This window comes from Pectinophora gossypiella, chromosome 15 (genome assembly GCF_024362695.1).
Source record: "Pectinophora gossypiella chromosome 15, ilPecGoss1.1, whole genome shotgun sequence".
In the NCBI taxonomy this organism is placed as follows: domain Eukaryota; kingdom Metazoa; phylum Arthropoda; class Insecta; order Lepidoptera; family Gelechiidae; genus Pectinophora; species Pectinophora gossypiella.
The window spans coordinates 14,207,427-14,228,492 of record NC_065418.1 but is presented as its reverse complement, the minus strand read 5'-3'; the positions used below and the strand labels follow the sequence as shown (position 1 = coordinate 14,228,492).

Here is a 21,066-nt window from a genome sequence, read left to right as displayed (position 1 = left end):
TATGGGATATTTTATCGATGTTTTTGCATTTTGATAAGAGTGTGGAGGCACGCCTCTCGCGGACGACTTCCACCGTGACTGCCAATTCATATTATATCATCATAATACTCGTTGGAAGTTTCCCGCTCAGAGGCAAGTAACTAATTATAAGACAAATAATTATGTATGTTTACATATGGACTGGTTGTAGAGACACGCTTTTGTTCTTTTTTCTAATAAAAAAAAATACAGTATTAAATTGTTTCTTTTATTCTTCTTCTATCGTGTGGGTTGTGAGGTGGATTACCAACCTCATCAACCCTAGTGTCAGGGTTACTATTGAGCCGCCAAAGGCCCCTGACATGACTCATGTAATGACTACGCACTTACATCAGTAAGTAGTAACCGGTACCAACTTAACGTGCCTTCCGAAGCACGGATCGTCTTACTTTCGGACTTTTTTATTATTATCCCTAATGGGTTGAACCACATTTGGTAGCACGCTACGCTCGTCGCTTCGGCCGCGTAAGATCGCTCTTTCTCGCTCTAGCAAGTACTGGTTCTGAGTAGGTAACAGAAAAGTACAGAAGCATTGGAAAGTGAGATGCTGACAGATGTGGCTTGTTACTGACAATAAATTTATTTTATTCTTATTCTAGTATCCTTAAAGGTCAGTTAAAATGAAATAGCAAATGATTCTCAGTACATAATTTATTTAATGGATATGTACAAAGACAAAAAGATTTTAGGACAAATAAAAATTTGGCAATAACTTTCAACAATAGCATAAAAGAGTGGTGTCGTTTGCAAGCCGGCAAAAATAATAACAACAATACCTTCACTTAAATATAGTTCGGACATACCAATACGAGCTAGGGTTTTACGACAGTGACGTAATCGCTGTTTTTTCTTCTTGAATGGCTTCGCCTTCGTATTTAGCCAATCACCAAACGTAATAGCTGTAAACTTGCTAAACTACGAGATTTTCAAATATTTGAATTTAGAACACATTTGAAAATTAAGAAATAAAAGCCTTACCCATTGTAAAACGTTTTATTTACTCGTATTTTATATTTTTGATTATAAGGTAAAAAGGCCATATGGTCGTAAGGCCCAGATGCCTTTTAAAATCCAAATCCCATTGTCTATTGTGTCTGGAAATCCGGGAGTTACGAGGACATAGAAACTATTCATCTAAAAAGCCATTTGCGCTTATAAAAATAAGTGCGCAATATCAAGAAGTGTCAAATAGTAATGTTGCTTTTTTCTAGTGGCCTTCTTAACCCCTAATGGGAGAGAATTTTGTCAGCAGTTGTATGCTTACAAATTTGTAAGGGTTGCCACTTAATAAAATTTTGAGACCCAGAAATTTCTGGATAAATTGAATATTGAGTTGACTGTTTGTAAATAAAAGTCAGTCAACAGCGAATACGCCACGAAATTCATAAAACGAAGTTCAAACAAAAATCACTTGATTTATCGAAGACATTCAACTTTTGTTTTAAAACCGTCGTTTTACAAACGAATCTCTTAAATAGACAAATTAAATAACAGGGTTATTAACCTAAGCAATAAATTAATCATAAAAATATTTTTGACCATAAAATGTGAGCCGCAACAATTTTAATATCATATTGATATAACTTCTTTTAAAAAGAGTTTTATGATCGCGAATAACTTTGAAATAGAACATAATGTTCTGAAAATTATTATTTCTAAGTTATTTATGATCATAAGTATATTTAGAACATAGCACTTAATAAATAAATTGTATGTATCACACATAATTATATGTAGCATCTACCAGCAAATTACTACTAGTTATTGCTGTAAAATTTTATCTACTTTATTTATATATACTACCGAAAGAAAGGCTAGTGAGCACTGTTGAGGGAAAAAGTTCATTCGAATTCCTATTTACTGACAACAGTGCGGATTTACAATGCTTTATAAGCACGCTTAGATGGGTCCGTTACACGAGAAAGCAAGTGAAATGTGTATCAAGCACTTAATATTTAATAATCTTCACTTTTTACCCCAACAGCACATTATCTAAGAGAAAACGATACGAGTAAGATTGGAAGACGCTCCTAAATACAGCAAAATGTATGTATTTATATTTTAGCAATTAAATTATATAACTATAATATCACTTATGACCTAGTCTATGCATAACATAGTATTTTTATTTATCATAAATACACTCATATTACTGGTATTATTTAAATTTGCTCGCTATAGGTAATGTTATTTGGCACACAGCTAGTAGCGACCTGTCCACTGCCTATGGTGACGAAAACATTAGAATTACACTTAGAAATTCCCAAAAATATGTTTACTATGGAAACTCAGAGGAACACTTATTTAGTAGAACCTAGCTTATATAAATTCCATTCTCCGAAGATCGTCTTTACGCTGTCCTCGCCAACCCTAGTAGAAACAAAATGTGTCGAGTCTACAGGCAAAAAGTGAGCAAATTATAAAATTATATTATTTTTCACGCACTGCAATAAATATGTATATACATATGAACAGATTTTACTGAGTAAATCCACAATACACAAATCGCCAATAAACAATTTACATGCGAAAATTATTCAAATTTTATTTGTAATGAAAACTTTTTCTTTCATTTTACTAATAAATAATATTGCTTCATCTTTAATCAGTCATAGCATCAGTCTAGTTTGTGTATCTATGCTTATTTCTTGTCGATTCCCTCATTACATTGAAATTAATTACATTTAATATTTAAACCCCAAGAGCACTTAGTAAGACTCAACTTTTAGTTCAACATCAAATTCACATTGTTATGTTGGCAAACTGAAAACGAAATCTAGTGTTACCAACATGACAATACAAGTCGATACTTAACTATCAAGAAAAATATTTTGGCGCGCAAATCATAAACGCACAAACAAAGTGACATCACATTCGCGCCAATGTTATACTCCGAGTTTCGAGATATACAAGAAAATGAATAATATTCCTTATCATAATTGGTGTACCGTCATACCTCACACTATACCAATCTAGAATCGAGCTAAACAGTAAGTGATAGATTACAAGCGTTTAGTAGGCACTTGAGTCAAAAGCTTGCGTGTTTACATCGACTTTCATAAGTGACGTAAATATATGACAAACAGGTTAACAGAGAGTGCCTGTGAATCTCAAATGCATCTTCTGATAAAAGTCTAATGTATTTCAGAATAAGTTATTAAAAAAGTAATATCTTTTCTTCTGTAATATATATGAAATAGACGAGAATTACATTGAGTATTTGCATTACACTGAGTCGACAGATTGTATAGACATTATCTCTGTTACCTAGTCAAAGTTGTTTTATTTAGTTATATATTAATTTCAATACAGGGACGTTGAACACAGTTTACGAGAAAGTTGGCTACGACAAAAATATTAAGGTTACCACTATTACTCTTCACTTACATAAATATTAAAATTTCACTAAATCCAGGCGAACGCCCCTTTACTGCTAATTACCTCTATATGACAGATTTTAATATAATAATGTTTTGTTTAACAAGTATTTTAAAGCATTTTCGTAAGTATTCACCGAAAAGCTAGTTTTCTATTAAATTCTTACAATATTATTGCAATAAATACATTTTTCTCAATTTGTAAGCTGTAAGTTACTTGAAGTAGATTAATCTATGAACACAAAATACGATTCGCTTATAAATATAATGCTCAAGTATCACTATTTTATAAGGGAGTTATTTGATCGCCCTAACGAGGTATACTATACACGTGTACTCAGATCACAATATACATAAATATTGTATATTTTAAAACCTATATTGCTCAAGTTTAGAATAGTTATATATTAATAAACGATCACCATTTAATGCTTATGCGCGCTTAATATAATTTCCGGGCATAAGATAGTTCAGCTTCACAGAACTAACCTATCTCAGCCTACTTTCCTTATCGGATATAATTCGCTGCGTAAAGTTTTCCGCAGCAATCTTCAATTATTCACATAATGCTTAAATTAAATTCAGCTAAAATTAAAAACCATTACAACCGTAGAGGAAGCGAAATAAATATACGTAGGTACGTAACATAATTATAAATTAAAATCTACAATGCTCCAGATTTCCGTCGCAACATGTTAAAAGTTTAAAATAATAAATGGTTATGTATTACTGGCAATACCCGGCATAAAAATAATAAAGATCCCGACGGAAAAATGGCAACAAAGTTATTCATTAGACAATTAATAAATTGCTTATTAAATATTATGAATGATTGACTATTGGTAAACGGGAAAGTCTAAATGCAAGGAGTAACTATCTATTTTTCATTCTCTTTAAATAATATCCGTACTAAGTAGTATCACATCTATCACTATGAATTCACTACAGTTTAAAGCCAGCTATTCGCTAGAAGTGTTGATAGACACCTTTCTTAGTATTCGAGGAAATAAAAACCTGACATCTACCTTACCAAAATAAAATAAACAAGTGGTGAACGAATGTATGAGTTTTTGAGAGCCAAGCAAAATTAAATCCAATTATCAAATAATTGGATTGAACTTTTCTTGGCTGCCAAGTACTTACACACACCGCTTGTTTACTTTTTATTGGTAAGGCGGTAATTCTATAAAGTTGACACTTGCAATTTAATGACCAATTTCATCAATTTATATCTAATCATCATCTCGGATTGTCATCTATCATTTCCTAGAGAATATAACTGGCTTAATTCTAGGCAAACTGGATTCCAAAATAAGTGATGGTTTTTACAAGTGAAGAAATCGAATGAAAATATATTTTAACTACAAAAGAGTCCGTAACTAATAATATTTCAATTCATTTAATATTTTAAATATATGTAAATCATCTGTGTATATTTTAAACGTTATTGTGGGTGTCTTTATTGGACTAGAGTATGGTAAACATAATTTTTTGTCTATAATTGCGACAATAGACATAATAGAATTTGATTAACACATTTTGATTTATATTGTTCTTAGAACTTACACTTAACAATTGCCGATATTTTTAGGACTATGTCCTTGAAGACTTTCTTTCATAATATATTTTTTTTAACTTTCCAAGCGAAGGTGTAACCAGTGTTTAGGGGTTCTAGAACATTATATTCCTTAACTCAAATTTCAATCATAACACTCAAAACAGCACATAAAGATACACTATAAGTATACATTTTTATATAACGTCTTTGTCGCAAAGTAAACTTTATTTTTAAGTAGTTTGTTTTAAATTAAATATAGGCGACGTTTGAGGAAGAATGTGATGGTAACTTTACTTATTCTTGTTTTAGTTGAGACTAAAACAGTTTCGCTAAGAGCTCAAACTATGTGTCAGCGTGGTTTAGTTTCTTTTGCATATCTCTAGTAGTATATCTCTTTTACTTTCTGTAATGACTATTTACGATGTACTGAGTATTATTGCTCACGATATGGTACAAATACCACTTTACAAGGTGGTTTAATGAGTATCTGCTAATATTCAGGATGGTTTAACTGCTAAATAGTTACATTCGCCAGTTTTCTTGTGTCAAGATTGCATTTGTGTAAGTTTTGCTACTTGCTTGGCGTGGTCTTATAAATGCGAGTAATTCTATGCAGGCTGCAGTTACTACTGCAAGTTGTTTTTCGGTCCTACCCTCCCAATCCCCAACAAATACGTACTCAATGTATGTCGACAGTTATTATCCGTCCTAGCGAACGTACATAAGTAATTTATGTGACGAGCGGACAATATCACCAAGCAGAAGGATCAACTGCAAGCGGAAGAAAGTACGTAGTCATGACCTTAGAAAAAGAGATATGATTTTTTTTCCTCGTCGCCAAAGAAAGCGAATTTTCCCTCGTCGCCAAACCACGCTGACACTTACTAGGAGCGAGCCTACCGGCGTGCGTGGCTGCGGGGCGCGGCGCGGGGCGCGGGGCGGGGCGCGCGGCGCTAGCTGTGCGCGGGCGCGGCCTGCCCCGCCAGGTTGAGCAGCGCCTCGGCCGTGCGCCGCTCCGCGCCGCCGCCCGCGCCCGCGCCCGCGCCCGCCGCCGTGTACGAGTGCTCGTCGCGGGCGCAGCGGGATATCACGAGGGACGCGGCCGGGGGCAGCTGGGGGGAATATCACGAATTTAGACATATAAACTCTGTTTTTTTATTATTTATCTCTCATGTTGTTTAACAAAGATGGTCGATTTTACCAACCAGTATCAGGATTATTAGTTATTATCGAACAAACAAAAATGAAAATTACATAATATACATTTTGCAATTTAAGAATTAGATATTGGAAAAGCTTAAAAATTTAGTATTTTTCTTCGTAACACTCCGAATTAAAGATTAAAAAAAAACGTAGACAGAATAACTAACCTGGTCAAGTACAGCGGGCCCGTATTTCATAGCGAGCACGGTAGCGGCAGCTAGGTACTCATCGGCGCCGGGTCCGGGGGCCCCGGCGCCTACCTCGGGCGGCGGCGCGGCGCCCGCCAGCCGTCTCGCCAGGAAGGGGAACAGCTGCGGGTCGGGCCCGCTCTTCGCGGGGGCTTCTGTCTCGGCTTCGGCCGCCACAGGGATCGGCTGCCGGCCGAACGCCTGCAAACCGTGACGTGAACACGCCTGAGACAATGTTACGCTACACTACTGGGGTATAAACAGGAAAATCTAATACCCTATAAAACGTAACATGATTAAGAGCGATCTCCCGTCTCTTTCGTGCTAAATTGTATACCGTTTGTGCGAAAGAGACAAAAGATATTTCTCTGTCCTGCTGTCATTCTAATCATGTTATGTTTTACAGGGTATACGCAAAACAAACAAGAGAAAGCAAAAAATAGGCTATTTTTTATTTGGAAACGCCAAAACGAAAGTTTTCCTTGGAGTTTGTATGGAAATACAAACATGCAAAATATGACGTCATCAATAAGCTGTCAAACGTCGTGCTCATTGTTAATTAATTCAAAAATATAATTCGAAAGTAATATGAGACTGATTTTTGATGATCTTAGACTGCCATCTATTTCTAGATTAGCATTTTATAATGTATCTTTGACCCAGGCAAGTATGTAATATATGACCCGGAGAGAGTGTTACATCCCCTCTATCGTAACCGACGCCCAATATCCGGGCTCCAACAATCCGTGGTTTCGAAGGCCAAACAACGTGGTACTTAGCCCTCACAGCAGCATACTTGTCCCGCTTTCTGTCTTGTAATAATATGTATAATATGATAATTGTCTTACCTGTAATAATGTGGCTCGATGCTGAGGGTCGACTGTCCACAGAGAACCTTTGCCGAGGCCCGGTGCGGCTGCCACCTGAGCAATTGACACACTGATATAAAAAAAAACAATTTTCATAATCTCCTTCTATCGTGTGTTTGTGAGGTGAATTAGCAACCTCATCAACCCTGCTGTCAGGGTTATTATTGAGCCGCCAAAGGCCCCTGACATGGCTCATGTAACGACTACTTACTTACATCAGTAAGAAGTAACCGGGATCAACGGCTTAACATGCCTTCCGAAGCACGGATCATGTTACTTTTCGGACAATCAGGTGATCAGACTGTAATGTCCTAACCAAACTAGGGATCACAAAGTGATTTTCATAATATTAAAATAACACTAAATTGAGTCTTACTACATTCTAATTAATTCTAAAATTAGGTTCTATGCTGGAATGGGGGCGAATAAAATACATAGCACGCGTTTAACTGCTTGTCTTCTAGAGCATGTGGTAAAATCCGACAGAGGGATCGTGACCTTTCCAAAATGATGAACAATAGGGTAGTCAAATATAATATGTTTTTCATTACAGCTCCAAAATAGGCTCACATTCATAGCCAAATGTGAAAACAGAATCAAAATTCGTTGAAAAATGAAATTGTTACAGCCATCCGAAATCAAAGAGAAAGAAATGCCAATAGGAACTCGTGACGTCACATATTCCTAGTGCTATACAAGGTACGGAAATGCTTATATATTAACTCAGAACCATGGTCTGAATCATCCCCCAAAGTTATCGTTACGATGTCAATAATACCCTGTATAAAAACCGTTTTGCTAGAACGGGACAGATTCCCCCACCACTGACTTTAACTATTAATATATCCGGTGTTACACAAGATATTGAAAAACGGATTTCTGAATAATCTTCAGGATGTTTCCTTGAGTAGATTGATGAAAAAAAAAAACATTCAACTACCATAACTACCCTATTCCACACCACCTATCACACAATTACATCAATCAAAACCAAACCAGCGAGCATACATGAAGTCTTCGATGTGAGTGGAAGACGCGAAATGCTGCGTCAGGATCGTAGTAAGTGGATCTCGTATCTCGTAATCTCTTCATCATTATCAGCCGTACGACGCCCACTGCTGGGCATAGGCCTCCCCCAACGATCTCCACGACGATCGTTCCTGCGCTGCCCGCATCCAGCGGCTTCCCGCGACCGTCACCAGATCGTCGGTCCACCTTGTAGCGGGCCTACCCACTGAGCGTCGTCCGACACGTGGTCGCCATTCGAGAACCTTTCCGCCCCAGCGGCTATCGTTTCTCCTCGCTATGTGTCCTGCCCACTGCTACTTCAGCTTGGCAGCCGTGGACTTTTACGAATGTAAAACCAAACCAACTCACCTTATGGAAGCACTTATTCAGCGACAGGTTATGCCGTACACTATTCTTCCAGCCTTGTGGAGCGTGTTTGAAGTATGGGAAGTGTCGTACTATCCACGCGTAGATCTCTTTCACTGGTAATGCTCTGGCCGGCGCCGCTTCTATGGCCATGAAGATGAGGCAGGAGAAGGAATAGGGGGGCTTCGTGTGGGCTGAAGGAGTGGGCGGCGAGGGGGGGGCTTTGCACGGCGTGCGAGGAGGGGAGGGCGGTCGCGGGAGCGGCGGGGGCGTGCGCGACTCCGACTGCAAGCAAATAGGCTCAACATTAAATTAATTATGAGTATGGCACACGCTATATTCGAACAATAGGGTAGTTTCCAACTAGTCAAATCAGTTACTTTTTACTAGTGATGTTCCGAATATCCGTATCCGTATCCGTGTCCGTTACTTTTCACGCGGATCTTTTACGGATCTTATTCAGGTGATTAAGTAGAATTATTAATTAAAAAAGCTATAAAATTCCACAGTGTCACACTAAACCATAACCAAAACAAAAGTACTACCCGCGCAATGCAAGTTAAAACGTGTCCTGCCTGACGTTGCGGCGAGCGAAGACGTCAACTATCGTTTCAAGGTCGCGGGCGCCGACACCAATCGAATAATATCGAATAAGAAAATAAAGATCCGTATCCGTATCCGCGGATATACATTTTTAACGATCCGGCACATCACTACTTTTTACTAAACGTGAAAACTCGAAATTACTATGGAATTTGTATGAAAAAGCAACCCGTGACGTCATGGAAAAACGTGATAAAATGTCGCACTTATTACATTTTTCATTATTAAAATTCATAAACAAGTTGAATAGAAAAAAAAAAGAAAAAAAATTGTCACCTTTAGATGTCTTTATTTAATAATGAGAATTAAACTACTACTCAATTGAATCGGTTTATTTATCGCGTAGTCAAAAGCACCGCAGTTGTCACAAATTAAATACTATAATTTAATATTAATGCAAGTAATTGTATTATAATGTTGAGTACAATATGATCTGCGAGTGTCATTGAAAAACTCTGTACGCGATCACTTGTCTAAATAATACTGTGTGCTTTCAGAGTTTGATAAATGGGACAAGTGACGTCATCACGGACAAACGCAAACCAAAGTAAACATAGCTGCATTTAAATTTGTCGTGGCTATAATCATAAAGGAGCACTCAACTAGTATTTTTACCGTAAACCCTTTAGGAATCGAGGGATCTGCAATTGCCACATTGAGCATGTCTTAAAAAAGCAATTCTGCTATTTGACATTTGCACACGTGTGTCATGTCAAATAGCAATTTTGCTTTTTTAGTTGAAATGCTCAATTCGGCCTTTTTAGGCCCCCTGTCCTAAAAATGTATATACCATAGAGGGTTCTCTATGGGTGCATAAAAATAAGGGAATCTGGCTCAGGTATCAAATTCACATCCAAAAATTAATTAATATTTTTTTTATTAATTTATTTTCAAATTGTTTTTGGTTTTAGATTTTTTTTTGTTTTAGGTGCTATAGTGATGAATCCCTTAAAATTTAGGATGATTAAAGTGATATATCTCTCGTCTCCTTCGTACTAAGCTGTATACATGTTTTTCGTCACTGTCCCACTTTGCGAAGTATATATGTCTGTTCCGTTGTCAATCTAATCACACTACGTTTTAAGGGATTTAATTATTCATCATCATCATCATCATCAGCCCATTAACGTCCCCACTGCTGGGGCACGGGCCTTCCCTATGGATGGATAGGGAGATCGGGCCTTAAACCAACACGCGGGCCCAGTGCGGATTGATGGTTGTTAACGACTGCTAATGCAGCCGGGACCAACGGCTTAACGTGCCATCCGAAGCACGGAGGAGCTCGAGATGAAAACTTTTTTTTTGTGGTCACCCATCCTATGACCGGCCTTTGCGAAAGTTGCTTAACTTCAACAATAGCAGACCGAGCGCGTTTACAGCTGATATAATTATTATTCTATGGAAATAGTTTTTAACTTATAAACTTTTTTAATTCTCACCTTTACAATGACATGACTGCCAATCATTCTCGAATCCTCGATGTCGCTTTTAGTTAAATTAATACCTGGAATTAAATAAAAAAGTGCGTTTTAAAAGCTATTGTTATATAGAATTTCCGCTAGTTAATATTTTAATGGATCGTAAATAATGCATTTAACACGGTTTTATATTTTATCATATACAAAAAATAATCTAAAATTTAAAACATACGCTGTTTTATTTCAGTTACTTTTAAAATAATATGTTAATAGCCCAGACGATCTAGGTAGGTAGGCTGACGAGGAGTGCTTGTGTAAGTCGTGGCCAGATCATAGAATTGATCATTTCATGATCTGGTCGATGATTTCATGAAATGGTCATATTTCATTATTCAAATTCTCATTTGACTAGGTATTGTATCTAGCCTGTTAAGGGTTTCGGTAAAAGAGAAACAATTATGTTCTTAAAGCCGGTGCTCTGGGTGGCCTTATAGCTTTGGAAGCGGTCGGAATGTCTTTAACCGAGGCATCTACCCCATTCATGTCAGTGGGCACCAAGTTAGTACAGGGTGTTCACTAACTAGAGAGGTGGCGTACGTTGTGAGCACGAGCCGGTGCCCAAACTGGCCCAAAATCACCGCCAAGTCGCGGACGAGTGCGAGCGTACCCGCGGCTCTGGCACCATGGCGTTGATACGGACACCAAGGCGTTTTATGTAGTCGATGCGAACCCGACATAACTTTCTCACTACCTTCGCGGCGGGAAGTATGTGGTAGGCTTTTCCTCTCGTAAAAAAGGGAGTCCATTAGCTGGGTTCTTGTGGAATCAAAACTTCAGGTAGTATTGAAAACAAAATGTAGAATCGGAGCGAAATCAACGACTGCAGTGAAATGTTAAAGTATAAGTGAACAATGACAAATTAGCGCCTACTAAATAAAATAAGCAATCCGTCTTGATCCTGTCGAGATTAGTGAATATGAACAGGCGTCGATCTCGAACACTAGGTGTGTTACCTCTAAGCAGGTTCCTGTCTTGTAGCCAGCTGAGGCTGGTGAGATCATCGTCGTGGTCAGCTGGCGGGAGGTTGCCGGCGTTGCCTCCGCACGCCACACTGTCACAAAACAAACAGTTCAAATAACCATATACTTACGTCGTAAGAGGGACTTTAACCGCCTATACAGGGTGTTAGTGACATCGTAACGAAAACTTTGAGGAATGATTCAGGCCATAATTCTGAGTTGATATCAAATGGAATCTTCCGTCGCAAAAGTATGGAACGGAAAATAATTTAAATAAGCTCTAAATTTTCATGACTTCTCCGACAGGAAATTCCACTTGATATCGACTCAGAATCATGGTCTGAATCATCCCCTTTAGTATTCGTTACAGTGTCACTAACACCCATACCTACTTGTATGGCTTCTGTATGTACTTGTATGGGGTGTAAGTGACATCGTAACGAATACTGAGAGGGATGATTCAGCTGATTATTCTGAGTTAATATCAAGTGGAATTTTCCATCGCAAAACTATAGAATTGAAAATAATTAAAAAAAACTAAAAAAATAACATGAATTTTGCGACGGAAAATTCCACTTGATATCAACTCAGAATCATGGTCTGAATCATCCCCCTCAGTATTCGTTACGATGTCACTAACACCCTGTATTTATCTTTATACATCTTCGAGAAGTTGCGAGAAGTAATTCCGTCTTTGAGTACCTTTTTTTATTCACTTTTAACTAATTTCTTTTTGGTAAAGAGATTATAAAGAAAAATCCGTGAAGCAGTGTTTATTATCTTAAATCAATATACAAATAAAATCTGGCTGAAGAAGGCGCTAAATCTTTATTATTCTTAAACTGCGGACAATTTTACGCAATGCGCATATCAGAGAACATAATCTTACACGGCAGGCGTCACGATATATCGTTTATCACCTGCGTTACCTACTAACCTACCTGTTGATAAGGGAATTATCACCTGATCGCAATGTTAAGAGTGACAAGGTGTGATTGATGATTGAACCTCTAAAAAGTTTGAAACTCTAGGCCATCTTGTGATAGGATACAGAGTCGCCAACATTCTCTGTTACCTAGTTAACTATTTAAATAAGCAACTTTATTAAGAACTGGTAAAAAGAGTAACACACACATACAGAGTGTATAACTCTTCATAAATCAAGTTTGCAAGCTTGCTGTTTAATAGTAGTTCTCAGAATAATTTAGATTAATTTATTGCAAATGCATTGATGTCTTCGTTACAAGGAACTTCGTCTCAAATAGAGCCCATTGACTAACTAAAAACTGCGCCGCGCCTGTTTTTAGATTTGTCTAGACAATGGTGCTAATTCCTAGACACACCATCTAATTTTATTTTAAGTTATACCTGTCATTTTCCTATCCACTGAAAAAGAATGCGACGGGTAATCGACAGGCATAAAATTTATGGAACACACGTCAATTTTAGGTATAAATTTTAAAAACCCATCCAATATTTTATATTGACAAATAACCCGACAAGTTGACAGCACACGTCAAACGGGTGGCATTATGAGCGACATGACTATTTTATTCGCCCGGGTTATTCATTCATTTAAAAAATCAGTTGTCAATCATCCGTCCCTTTCCATTTTGGCGGATAGGAAAATGACAGGTATAACTTAAAATAAAATTAGGAGGTGTCTGTGGGAATCGGGGCCATTACCTTCGTCTAATAAAAGCTATAGTTTTACTCACGCGGCTGGCTGAGGAGCATCAAAATCCGACTCGTCCGAGACATCGTCCAGGTCGTCGAAGTTGTCTATAACCCTTCCGGAGACTTCTAGCCGGCGCAGCGACCGTCCGCTGGAGGCAACATGCCTCGCTATCTGCCTGATGAGGCGGCGCGGCAGCGGCAGCGAGGCGCGCGCGCCGCGAGCGGGCGACCCGCCGCGTTCTCCGCGCATCGGAGCCATCTGGGGAACACCAATTTAAAAGTTTAACAATACATAGTTCACAGAACCCACAACCGCTGGTGCGAAGGTGTTTTGGAGTGGAGACCGCGTCTAGGGAAACACAGTGTAGGTCGACCCCAGCCAAGATGGCGGCACGACTTGTAGAAGGTGGCTGGAAGCGCCTGGGGTAAGGCTGAGGATAGGGCTTTGTGGCGCGCCTTGGGAGAGGCCTATCCAGTAGTGGACTGCAATGGGCTGATGATGATGACATGGTTTTAAGTTAAAAATGGATTCGAAAACTACTAAATCTATTTTGATAAAACTTGGTACAGAAAGTTAGGTATAGATAGTTTTTTAATATTATTTAAGGGTAGAATAAATAACCGCGCGCGATAACCGAAGTCAGCCGAAAGGCAGAGACTCGGGCGGAAAGCTAGTCTAATGATAATTAATTTATTACCTACTTCTACACAAATTGAGCTTATTAGTCACTGTGGTCCTGTGTTTCATCGGCTTGCACCAATGAGTTATTAATTTATCTATCTCAATAACACAGTTGGCTCGACTGTTATAGACGGCAATACGGCTCACCACCTACGTTGGTCTAACTGAAAGCTCGGTGAGGCGTGGGTACTAGTTCATCTTGCGATAAAGTCCGTCTGACTACCCCAATTGGGATACAGTGAGCTTATGTTATAGTTATGAACTTCGTATCGGAAACGGTACATTTCGTAGTTCGTAGAAAATGGAAATTACTGTGCGCCTATGTCCGCGCCTATTTCCACGCGTGTTCGCGTCATTGGCATTATAATTGTGCTAAAAGTTTACAAGGTCAATGGGAAAGCAAGTATCATTTGATTGCGTAGTTTTCTTTTAGAGCAGTAGCACTTTGGGCACTGTTTTATTTACGTAATTATTAAGGTTTATCATATGTACTTCTTTATATAAAACATTTTAAGGCCGAATAGATCATGTGTCACATCACGAGCACGAGTCAATGTCAATAATGAAATAAGGTCTATTGTGATCGCCGATTTATGCTACGGGTCACCTCTAAGCCCTACCCTATCTATGTAGTGAAATAAATACTTCACTACATAGCTTAGGGGTGAGAAGTTTGAGCGCCTCTGGAGTCATTAGCCTAGGCTCAAAGTGCAGACGTACAAAAAGTGCAATGCGTGCGAATTTGCGTCGCAAATAGGGTGTTCGACGGCATCGATCAACGTCGATCGAAGTTGATCAACTGGTCTGGTAGTTTTAATTGACCTGTTAGTAAATATCGATCGACGTCGACTAATCCATTCCACCATCGATCGACAATCGATCGATTGGTCTAGTAATACCCTTAACAAATCGCACGCTAGTGTGCGCGATCTATTGTAGGTACTTGAAAGGATGGGAATATTCCTGCGCGTTTGCTCGAGGAGATTTCGTACAAAAACGCGTCCAAAGTACGTCTAATGTTTTATAAAGAGAAGTGTGTATAGTAACTGATAAGCCTTACATATTGTACCTAATAAGTTTTTAGCGTTTCACACGTAGGTGGTATCTATTTCTCTGGTGCCTATGTTCAGCTCTAGGTTGCGTTCTCTATATGTGCTACTTTTCATCCAAATCAGTGCAGCAAATTCAGAAGAAGTGAGACATAGACAGAGTTACCTTCGCATTCTACGAATAAATAATTCGTAGTTCGCATTAAGGTCTACTTCTCTGGAAAGTGCCTGTGTTCAGCTCCAGGTTTCGTTCGTTCTATGAACCACTTTTCATCAAAATCAATCCAGCAGATTCAGAAGACAGTCAGAGTTACTTCCGCATTTATAATAAGACTTTAAACTAACCTTCTAAGGCGGATATTTGCAGACACAATAGTTAAACAATGCAGTTTGGATTTTAAAAGGATATTCGTTCGTATGACTTCAAAAACCTTTATTCTATGCCTTTTTGCTTTTCACTACGCCAGAGCGTAACCAGTATTATCATCATTAATTTAAGCGCCACGTTCTTGTAGCATTCTCCATTCTTATCTATCAAAGGCCAATTCTTTCACTTCCTTTTAAGACACGACGTTCGCCTTCTCTTTAATCTGTTCCATGTAAGCTCTTCTTGGTTTTCCCCTTCGAGATGAATCAATTTCCTTGTTTCTTCCCTTCTTTGATGTTCTTAATAAATTCGTCGTGTCTTATTAAGTGTCCAATCAACTTGCCGCTTCTGTCCTCAATAACTCTCAATATTTGCCTCTTTTCCCTTACTCTTACTAGCACTTCCTCATTAGTAACCCTTTCTGTCCAACTTATTCTTTCCATCCTCCTCCAGCACCGCATTTCAAAGGCCTCGAGTCTCACTCTCTTTCTGTGTCAGTGTCCAAGTTTCACGTCCATAGAGGGCTATACTCCAGTAACCAGTATAGGCTACGTCTTCTTCTTCTATCGTGTGGGTTGTGAGGTGATTTACCAACCTCATCAACCCTGGTGACAAGGTTAGCCGCCAAAGGCCCATGGCTCATGTAACGATTACTTACTTACATCAGTAAGTAGTAACCGGCACCAACGGTTTAACGTGCCTTCCTAAGCAGGGATCATCTTACTTTTTGGACAATCAGGTGATCAGCCTGTAATGCCCTAACCAAACTGGGGATCACAAAGTGATTTTTGTGATGTGTCGCCACCTTTGGAACCCAGGACCTCCGGATCGTGAGCCCAACGCTGAACCACTGGACCATGGAGGCCATTATAGGCTACTTTAAACTGGCGAAGTAAAAAAATCGATTATAATGTCTCGTGGCGCGACGCATCTGACGTAACAATCGCAACTATTTTAGCAACGAGACGTTTTGAAACTGTATCTCCAATGAAAATAGTTCGGTTATCTTCAACGTTCTTCGTGCATTGTACACGGCCTTGGCATAGTAACGAAATCGACAACAGCTGATTGTACCTACGTGTTTGAAACCTCGTGTTTATCTGCTACTACGCAAGTGTAGTACCTACTTTTATGACAAGTTGTAAGTAAGACCCAATGTCGTATTAAAATCTGAGGATAAGGCATTAAATAAATATCTTAATTTCAGACCTTAAGGCCCATTATACTGTTAGTAAAAAAGACTTACAAAAACTATGTTAGTAACACACAATTTAAAAAAAAGTAGTTTTTATTTTAATTCATATACCGCTTGTTCCTTCCGGCGCGGGCGGCACTAGGCTCCGGCACATGCGCTTGTACAGTCATGAACAAAATCATGTACCCACTTTAGAACTCTCTCGTACCATCATGTTTGATAAACAGTGAGACTTACGGTTTAATTTGTCAAAAAAGTTAATGTGACATGGTTTCAAAGTATACATATTAGTACTCGTGACCGTACAGTCATGAGTAATATCTTGTACCTACATTAGAACCCTGTCGCACTATCATGTTTGATATTCAGTGAGACTTACGGTTTAATTTGTCAAAAAAGTTAATGTGACATGGTTTCAAAGTGTATACATATTAGTACTCGTGACCGTACCCAGTGCCTCAGGATGGAGCAATCGGGTTTATCAACGACCCTCAGAATAGTGTTGGCGGGCTGTCTTGTTAACATCAAAACCTCACTGTTTGGAAGTCTGGGCCGTAGAAGGATATCATATTTCCTCCCAGCCCAGCATAGAAGCAAGCTTTTTACATTTGTAGCATTATTGTTCGGATAGTTCGGATAGAGTTCGAATCCCGGCTTGGTCTATAAACCAAAACGACTTTATGACTTTGAATCCATGTTTAGATCATAAATATTTAATATCACGTTGTTTGTGTCCGGTTAATGGCAATAAGCTCGGTCCCTATTACATAAAAAAAAACAAAAAAAAAGTTTATTGCTGTAACATTTGGTACATAGCATTAAGTAAGGGTTGGAATCTCCTTTTAAGCAGGTGTATGCGTGTATTAGAAGACTCCGCTCTACCGTAGCAATGTTGTATCCGCTCTACCGTAACAATTTTGTATTTATACCTATTTCATAAATAACAACTTATAATACAAAATTTGCCATGCATTTAAATTTAACGTGAATGTGTGTGTGTATGTATGTTTGCGAATAAGCGTGTCACTTGGGACTGAAACATAGGCGAGGAGTGAGTGTATAGGACACTGTACGATCACGAGTACTAATATGTATATACTTTGAAACCATATCGCATTAACTTTTTTGACAAATTAAACCGTAAGTCTCATTAAATGTCAAATGTGATAGTGCGACAGGGTTCTTTTATGACATGGACGAGTTCTGTAATGGATAGATAATATGTTGACATCACTGATATATGTAATTATGTATTGTTAACTATGGGTATTTGAAATTTATAAGTACATTTGACATGTAAAATTTAAAAAAAAATATGAATAAATGAGTATGAGTAAAGTGGGCACATGATATTGCTCATGACTGTACGCTTGTCCCTTCGGAGATACTCGTAATACTAAGCTGAACAGTATTTCGTAATTTAAGTGCGACGCTTCGTTCTTGTTTACTGTACGTAGTGTGGTGGTAGCGCCATGGTAACGTACGTATTAACCGGCATAAAATGTTGACACAAATGTAATTATCTCATTTAGCAAATTCCCAGCAATTTTATTAAATCATTGAAATATACTTTATTGCACGTAACAACTAGTTACATCACAAACATGAAATGGACGTTAACAAGGGAGGACTTATCTCTAAGAGAGATCTCTTCCAGCCAACCTAGCGGTAGTATAAGAATAAAGTGGTGCAATATACGAAATATAATAATTACATCTACATAAAATAATAATAAGTATATAAATAAACACAAATACCATGCCTTGGAGTCTATAAATATATAATATACCTACCTACATACATACCTATTATATATATAACTCTCTAGTCTATTTAGACTAAGAATACCTATTCTATAGACAAAAAATGCCCTTTGACTCTGTTTTTAAAAATTGGGTAAGAGGAACTCTCTTGAGCTACCCTTGGCAGCCTATTCCAATTGAATGGCTTTTAATATAATATAGATAAGACATAATTCGTTGAAGACCGTCGACTTTATTATCTTCTCTTTCTGTTGTTGCGAAAGTGTTCTATTCTATTATAAAAATTACGGACATAATAGCCAAGGTCAAAAATAATCGTCGCGCACTAAGATAAATGCTTTAGAAATTTATAAGCCGATTGTCTATTCCAGACTGACATAATATCGAAAGATCATTGCTGCCGTGCGAGTACAGATTATAAAACTTTATTATCGTTAGATATAAAACGAAAAAGGCAAGTTCCTTCTAGTTTTAGGCGTAGTATTTTGTAATAAATATTCATAAGATAACGCGACGGTATTACTTGCTTGTCCTGTGTTATATGAGCTGCGCAGTTCATTTATAGTTGTTATCTGGATCGTACCGGTTTTACGGAGTTGAAAACATAAACATAAACATAAACAGCCTATATACGTCCCACTGCTGGGCACAGGCCTCCCCTCAATCAACCGGAGGGGGTATGGAGCATACTCCACCACGCTGCTCCAATGCGGGTTGGTGGAGGTGTTTTTACGGCTAATAGCCGGGACCAACGGCTTAACGTGCCCTCCGAAGCACGGAATCATCTTACTTTTTCGGACAATCAGGTGATTCAAGCCTGAAAAGCAAAAAAAATAATAAAAAAAGTTGAAAAATATTATGTAAATAAACAAGCAAGGACAAGCATTCTCAAACACACGTGCCATTTCTAGGATCTCCATTTTTATTTGCAAGGAGCATAAAATATACTAGGCTTTTACAGGAAACCCAAAAACAGATTGAATGAGCATAGTTACTGACAGTTAAGCTAATGTGAACCCAATTTTCAAATAAAGCGATTGAAATTTTAATGGCTTCCATTCTTGTGATAGAGCAGTAACTTTTGCATCAAATTACGACGTTTATTTAGCTCCGTATTATTTAAGAAACAAGATTGAAAATGAAACGTAATATATTTCTTTGTCAACTCATATTTGTGGGAGAAAAACAAAAGGGCAATGTATTTTAGAGAAATAGCGAAAGTAGGGCGCCTGTCAGGCCCATGGCAAAGCAATGCGGATATTTAAAGCGACTGGTTGATACTTAAACGTGTTGAAAGAGACAACAGAAGTGTTCGTCAGAGGGGTCGTTAGCAGAGACAGTTTGCAAGACGGACACGTTTATGAGAGTCTTATGGAAAAAAGTTGCATGCTTTTCTTTATGTAGGTAATGTTTTAAGTGTTGAGTCTGGTTGTTTGCAGTGCGGTGGGTACTACGTACCCTTTCCTGTAGGATACGTCACTTCGTTAAAGATACATTATAAATGCTAATCTAGAAATATAAGCCCAGTCTAAGATAGTCAAAAATCGGTCTCATTTTTCTGGGTCAGTAACTTAAGTTCGAATGTCAGTAGTTCGATGAATGCTTATTCGACTGAAATAATTTTCGAATTATATTTTTAACGAAAGATCATTCTTGCGAGTCAACGTATCGAACCCCTCCTTGCCCGACAAACGCTTGACCGAAGCATATGCTTTCATCGAACAACTCACATTTCGAATTTCCAGTTGTTCGATGAATGCTTCGGTCAAGCGTTTGTCGGGCAAGGTGTGGTTCGATACTAAGTTGACTCGCAAGAATGATCGTTCGTTAAAAATATAATTCAAAAAATATTTTAGTCGAATAAAAAAAATTTTGGACCCCATTTTTTTTGCCACTTATTTTCGAACTATAATTACGAATTAAATCACAAGTACGATGATTGACTGCTTTTATAAGTGAAGTCACTAGGATAGTATTTCCATACAAATTCAATAGAAAATGTTCGTTTAGTATTTTTCGTAAAAGTATTTAATTTGACTAAGGTGAAAAATAGCCTATTGTCGAGGAGAATATAATAGGCTATCTAGCAGTGGGACGTAATAAGCTATCAAATGTTAAATGTCGTATTTCAGATATTAAGCGACTACATCGTAACAACTCATATAAAAAAATACTAAATTCATAGTTTTCCACTGAGATTCAGTGCTTAATACATCTACAAATGACTCTAATGACTGACTAGACGAGTCTAAGCATTCAAGTAAGCGTCTAATCTGCCTGTAGTTCAGGCGGATATTGGTGCTAATTCTTGTAAACAGCATCTCATTTTATTTTAAGTTATATCTGTCATTTTCTTATCCGCCGAAAAGGAAAAGGACGGGTAATCGAAAAGCTTAAAATTTATGGAACACACGTTAATTTTAAGCACAAATCTAAAACAACCCTATAAAAAATTTGCATTGGCTAATAACCCGACAGAATTAAGTTGACAGCACACGTCAAACGGTTTGCATACCAGCGAGATACCTTTATGATTCGCCCGGGTTATTCATTCATTTACTCATTCTTCCTAAAATGAAGAGCTGTTAATCAGCTGTCTCTTTACTTTTCGGCGGATAAGAAAATGACAGGTATAACTTAAAGTAAAATTAGGAAGTGTCTGCAGGAATCGGGGCCAATGGCTAA

At 38.0% G+C, this 21,066-nt stretch overlaps 1 protein-coding gene across 2 annotated transcripts in view; it reads right to left on the bottom strand.

Annotated features, from left to right (window-relative positions):
* Positions 1-672: 672 nt before the first annotated feature.
* LOC126373336 (forkhead box protein N3-like) overlaps positions 673-21,066 on the bottom strand; it is a 28,175-nt gene continuing 7,781 nt past the window's right edge. Inside the window, exons 2-8 of one of the 2 annotated variants that reach the window (XM_050019466.1) lie at positions 13,367-13,584; positions 11,643-11,740; positions 10,651-10,715; positions 8,612-8,893; positions 7,214-7,288; positions 6,345-6,590; positions 673-6,086 (exon numbers count right to left, since the gene is read on the bottom strand). In XM_050019466.1, the coding sequence (XP_049875423.1) occupies positions 5,928-6,086; positions 6,345-6,590; positions 7,214-7,288; positions 8,612-8,893; positions 10,651-10,715; positions 11,643-11,740; positions 13,367-13,584 (1,143 nt within the window). In that variant the 3' untranslated portion in view covers positions 673-5,927. The remainder of the gene's footprint in view (positions 6,087-6,344; positions 6,591-7,213; positions 7,289-8,611; positions 8,894-10,650; positions 10,716-11,642; positions 11,741-13,366; positions 13,585-21,066) is intronic. The other variant, XM_050019467.1, reaches the window with a different exon arrangement.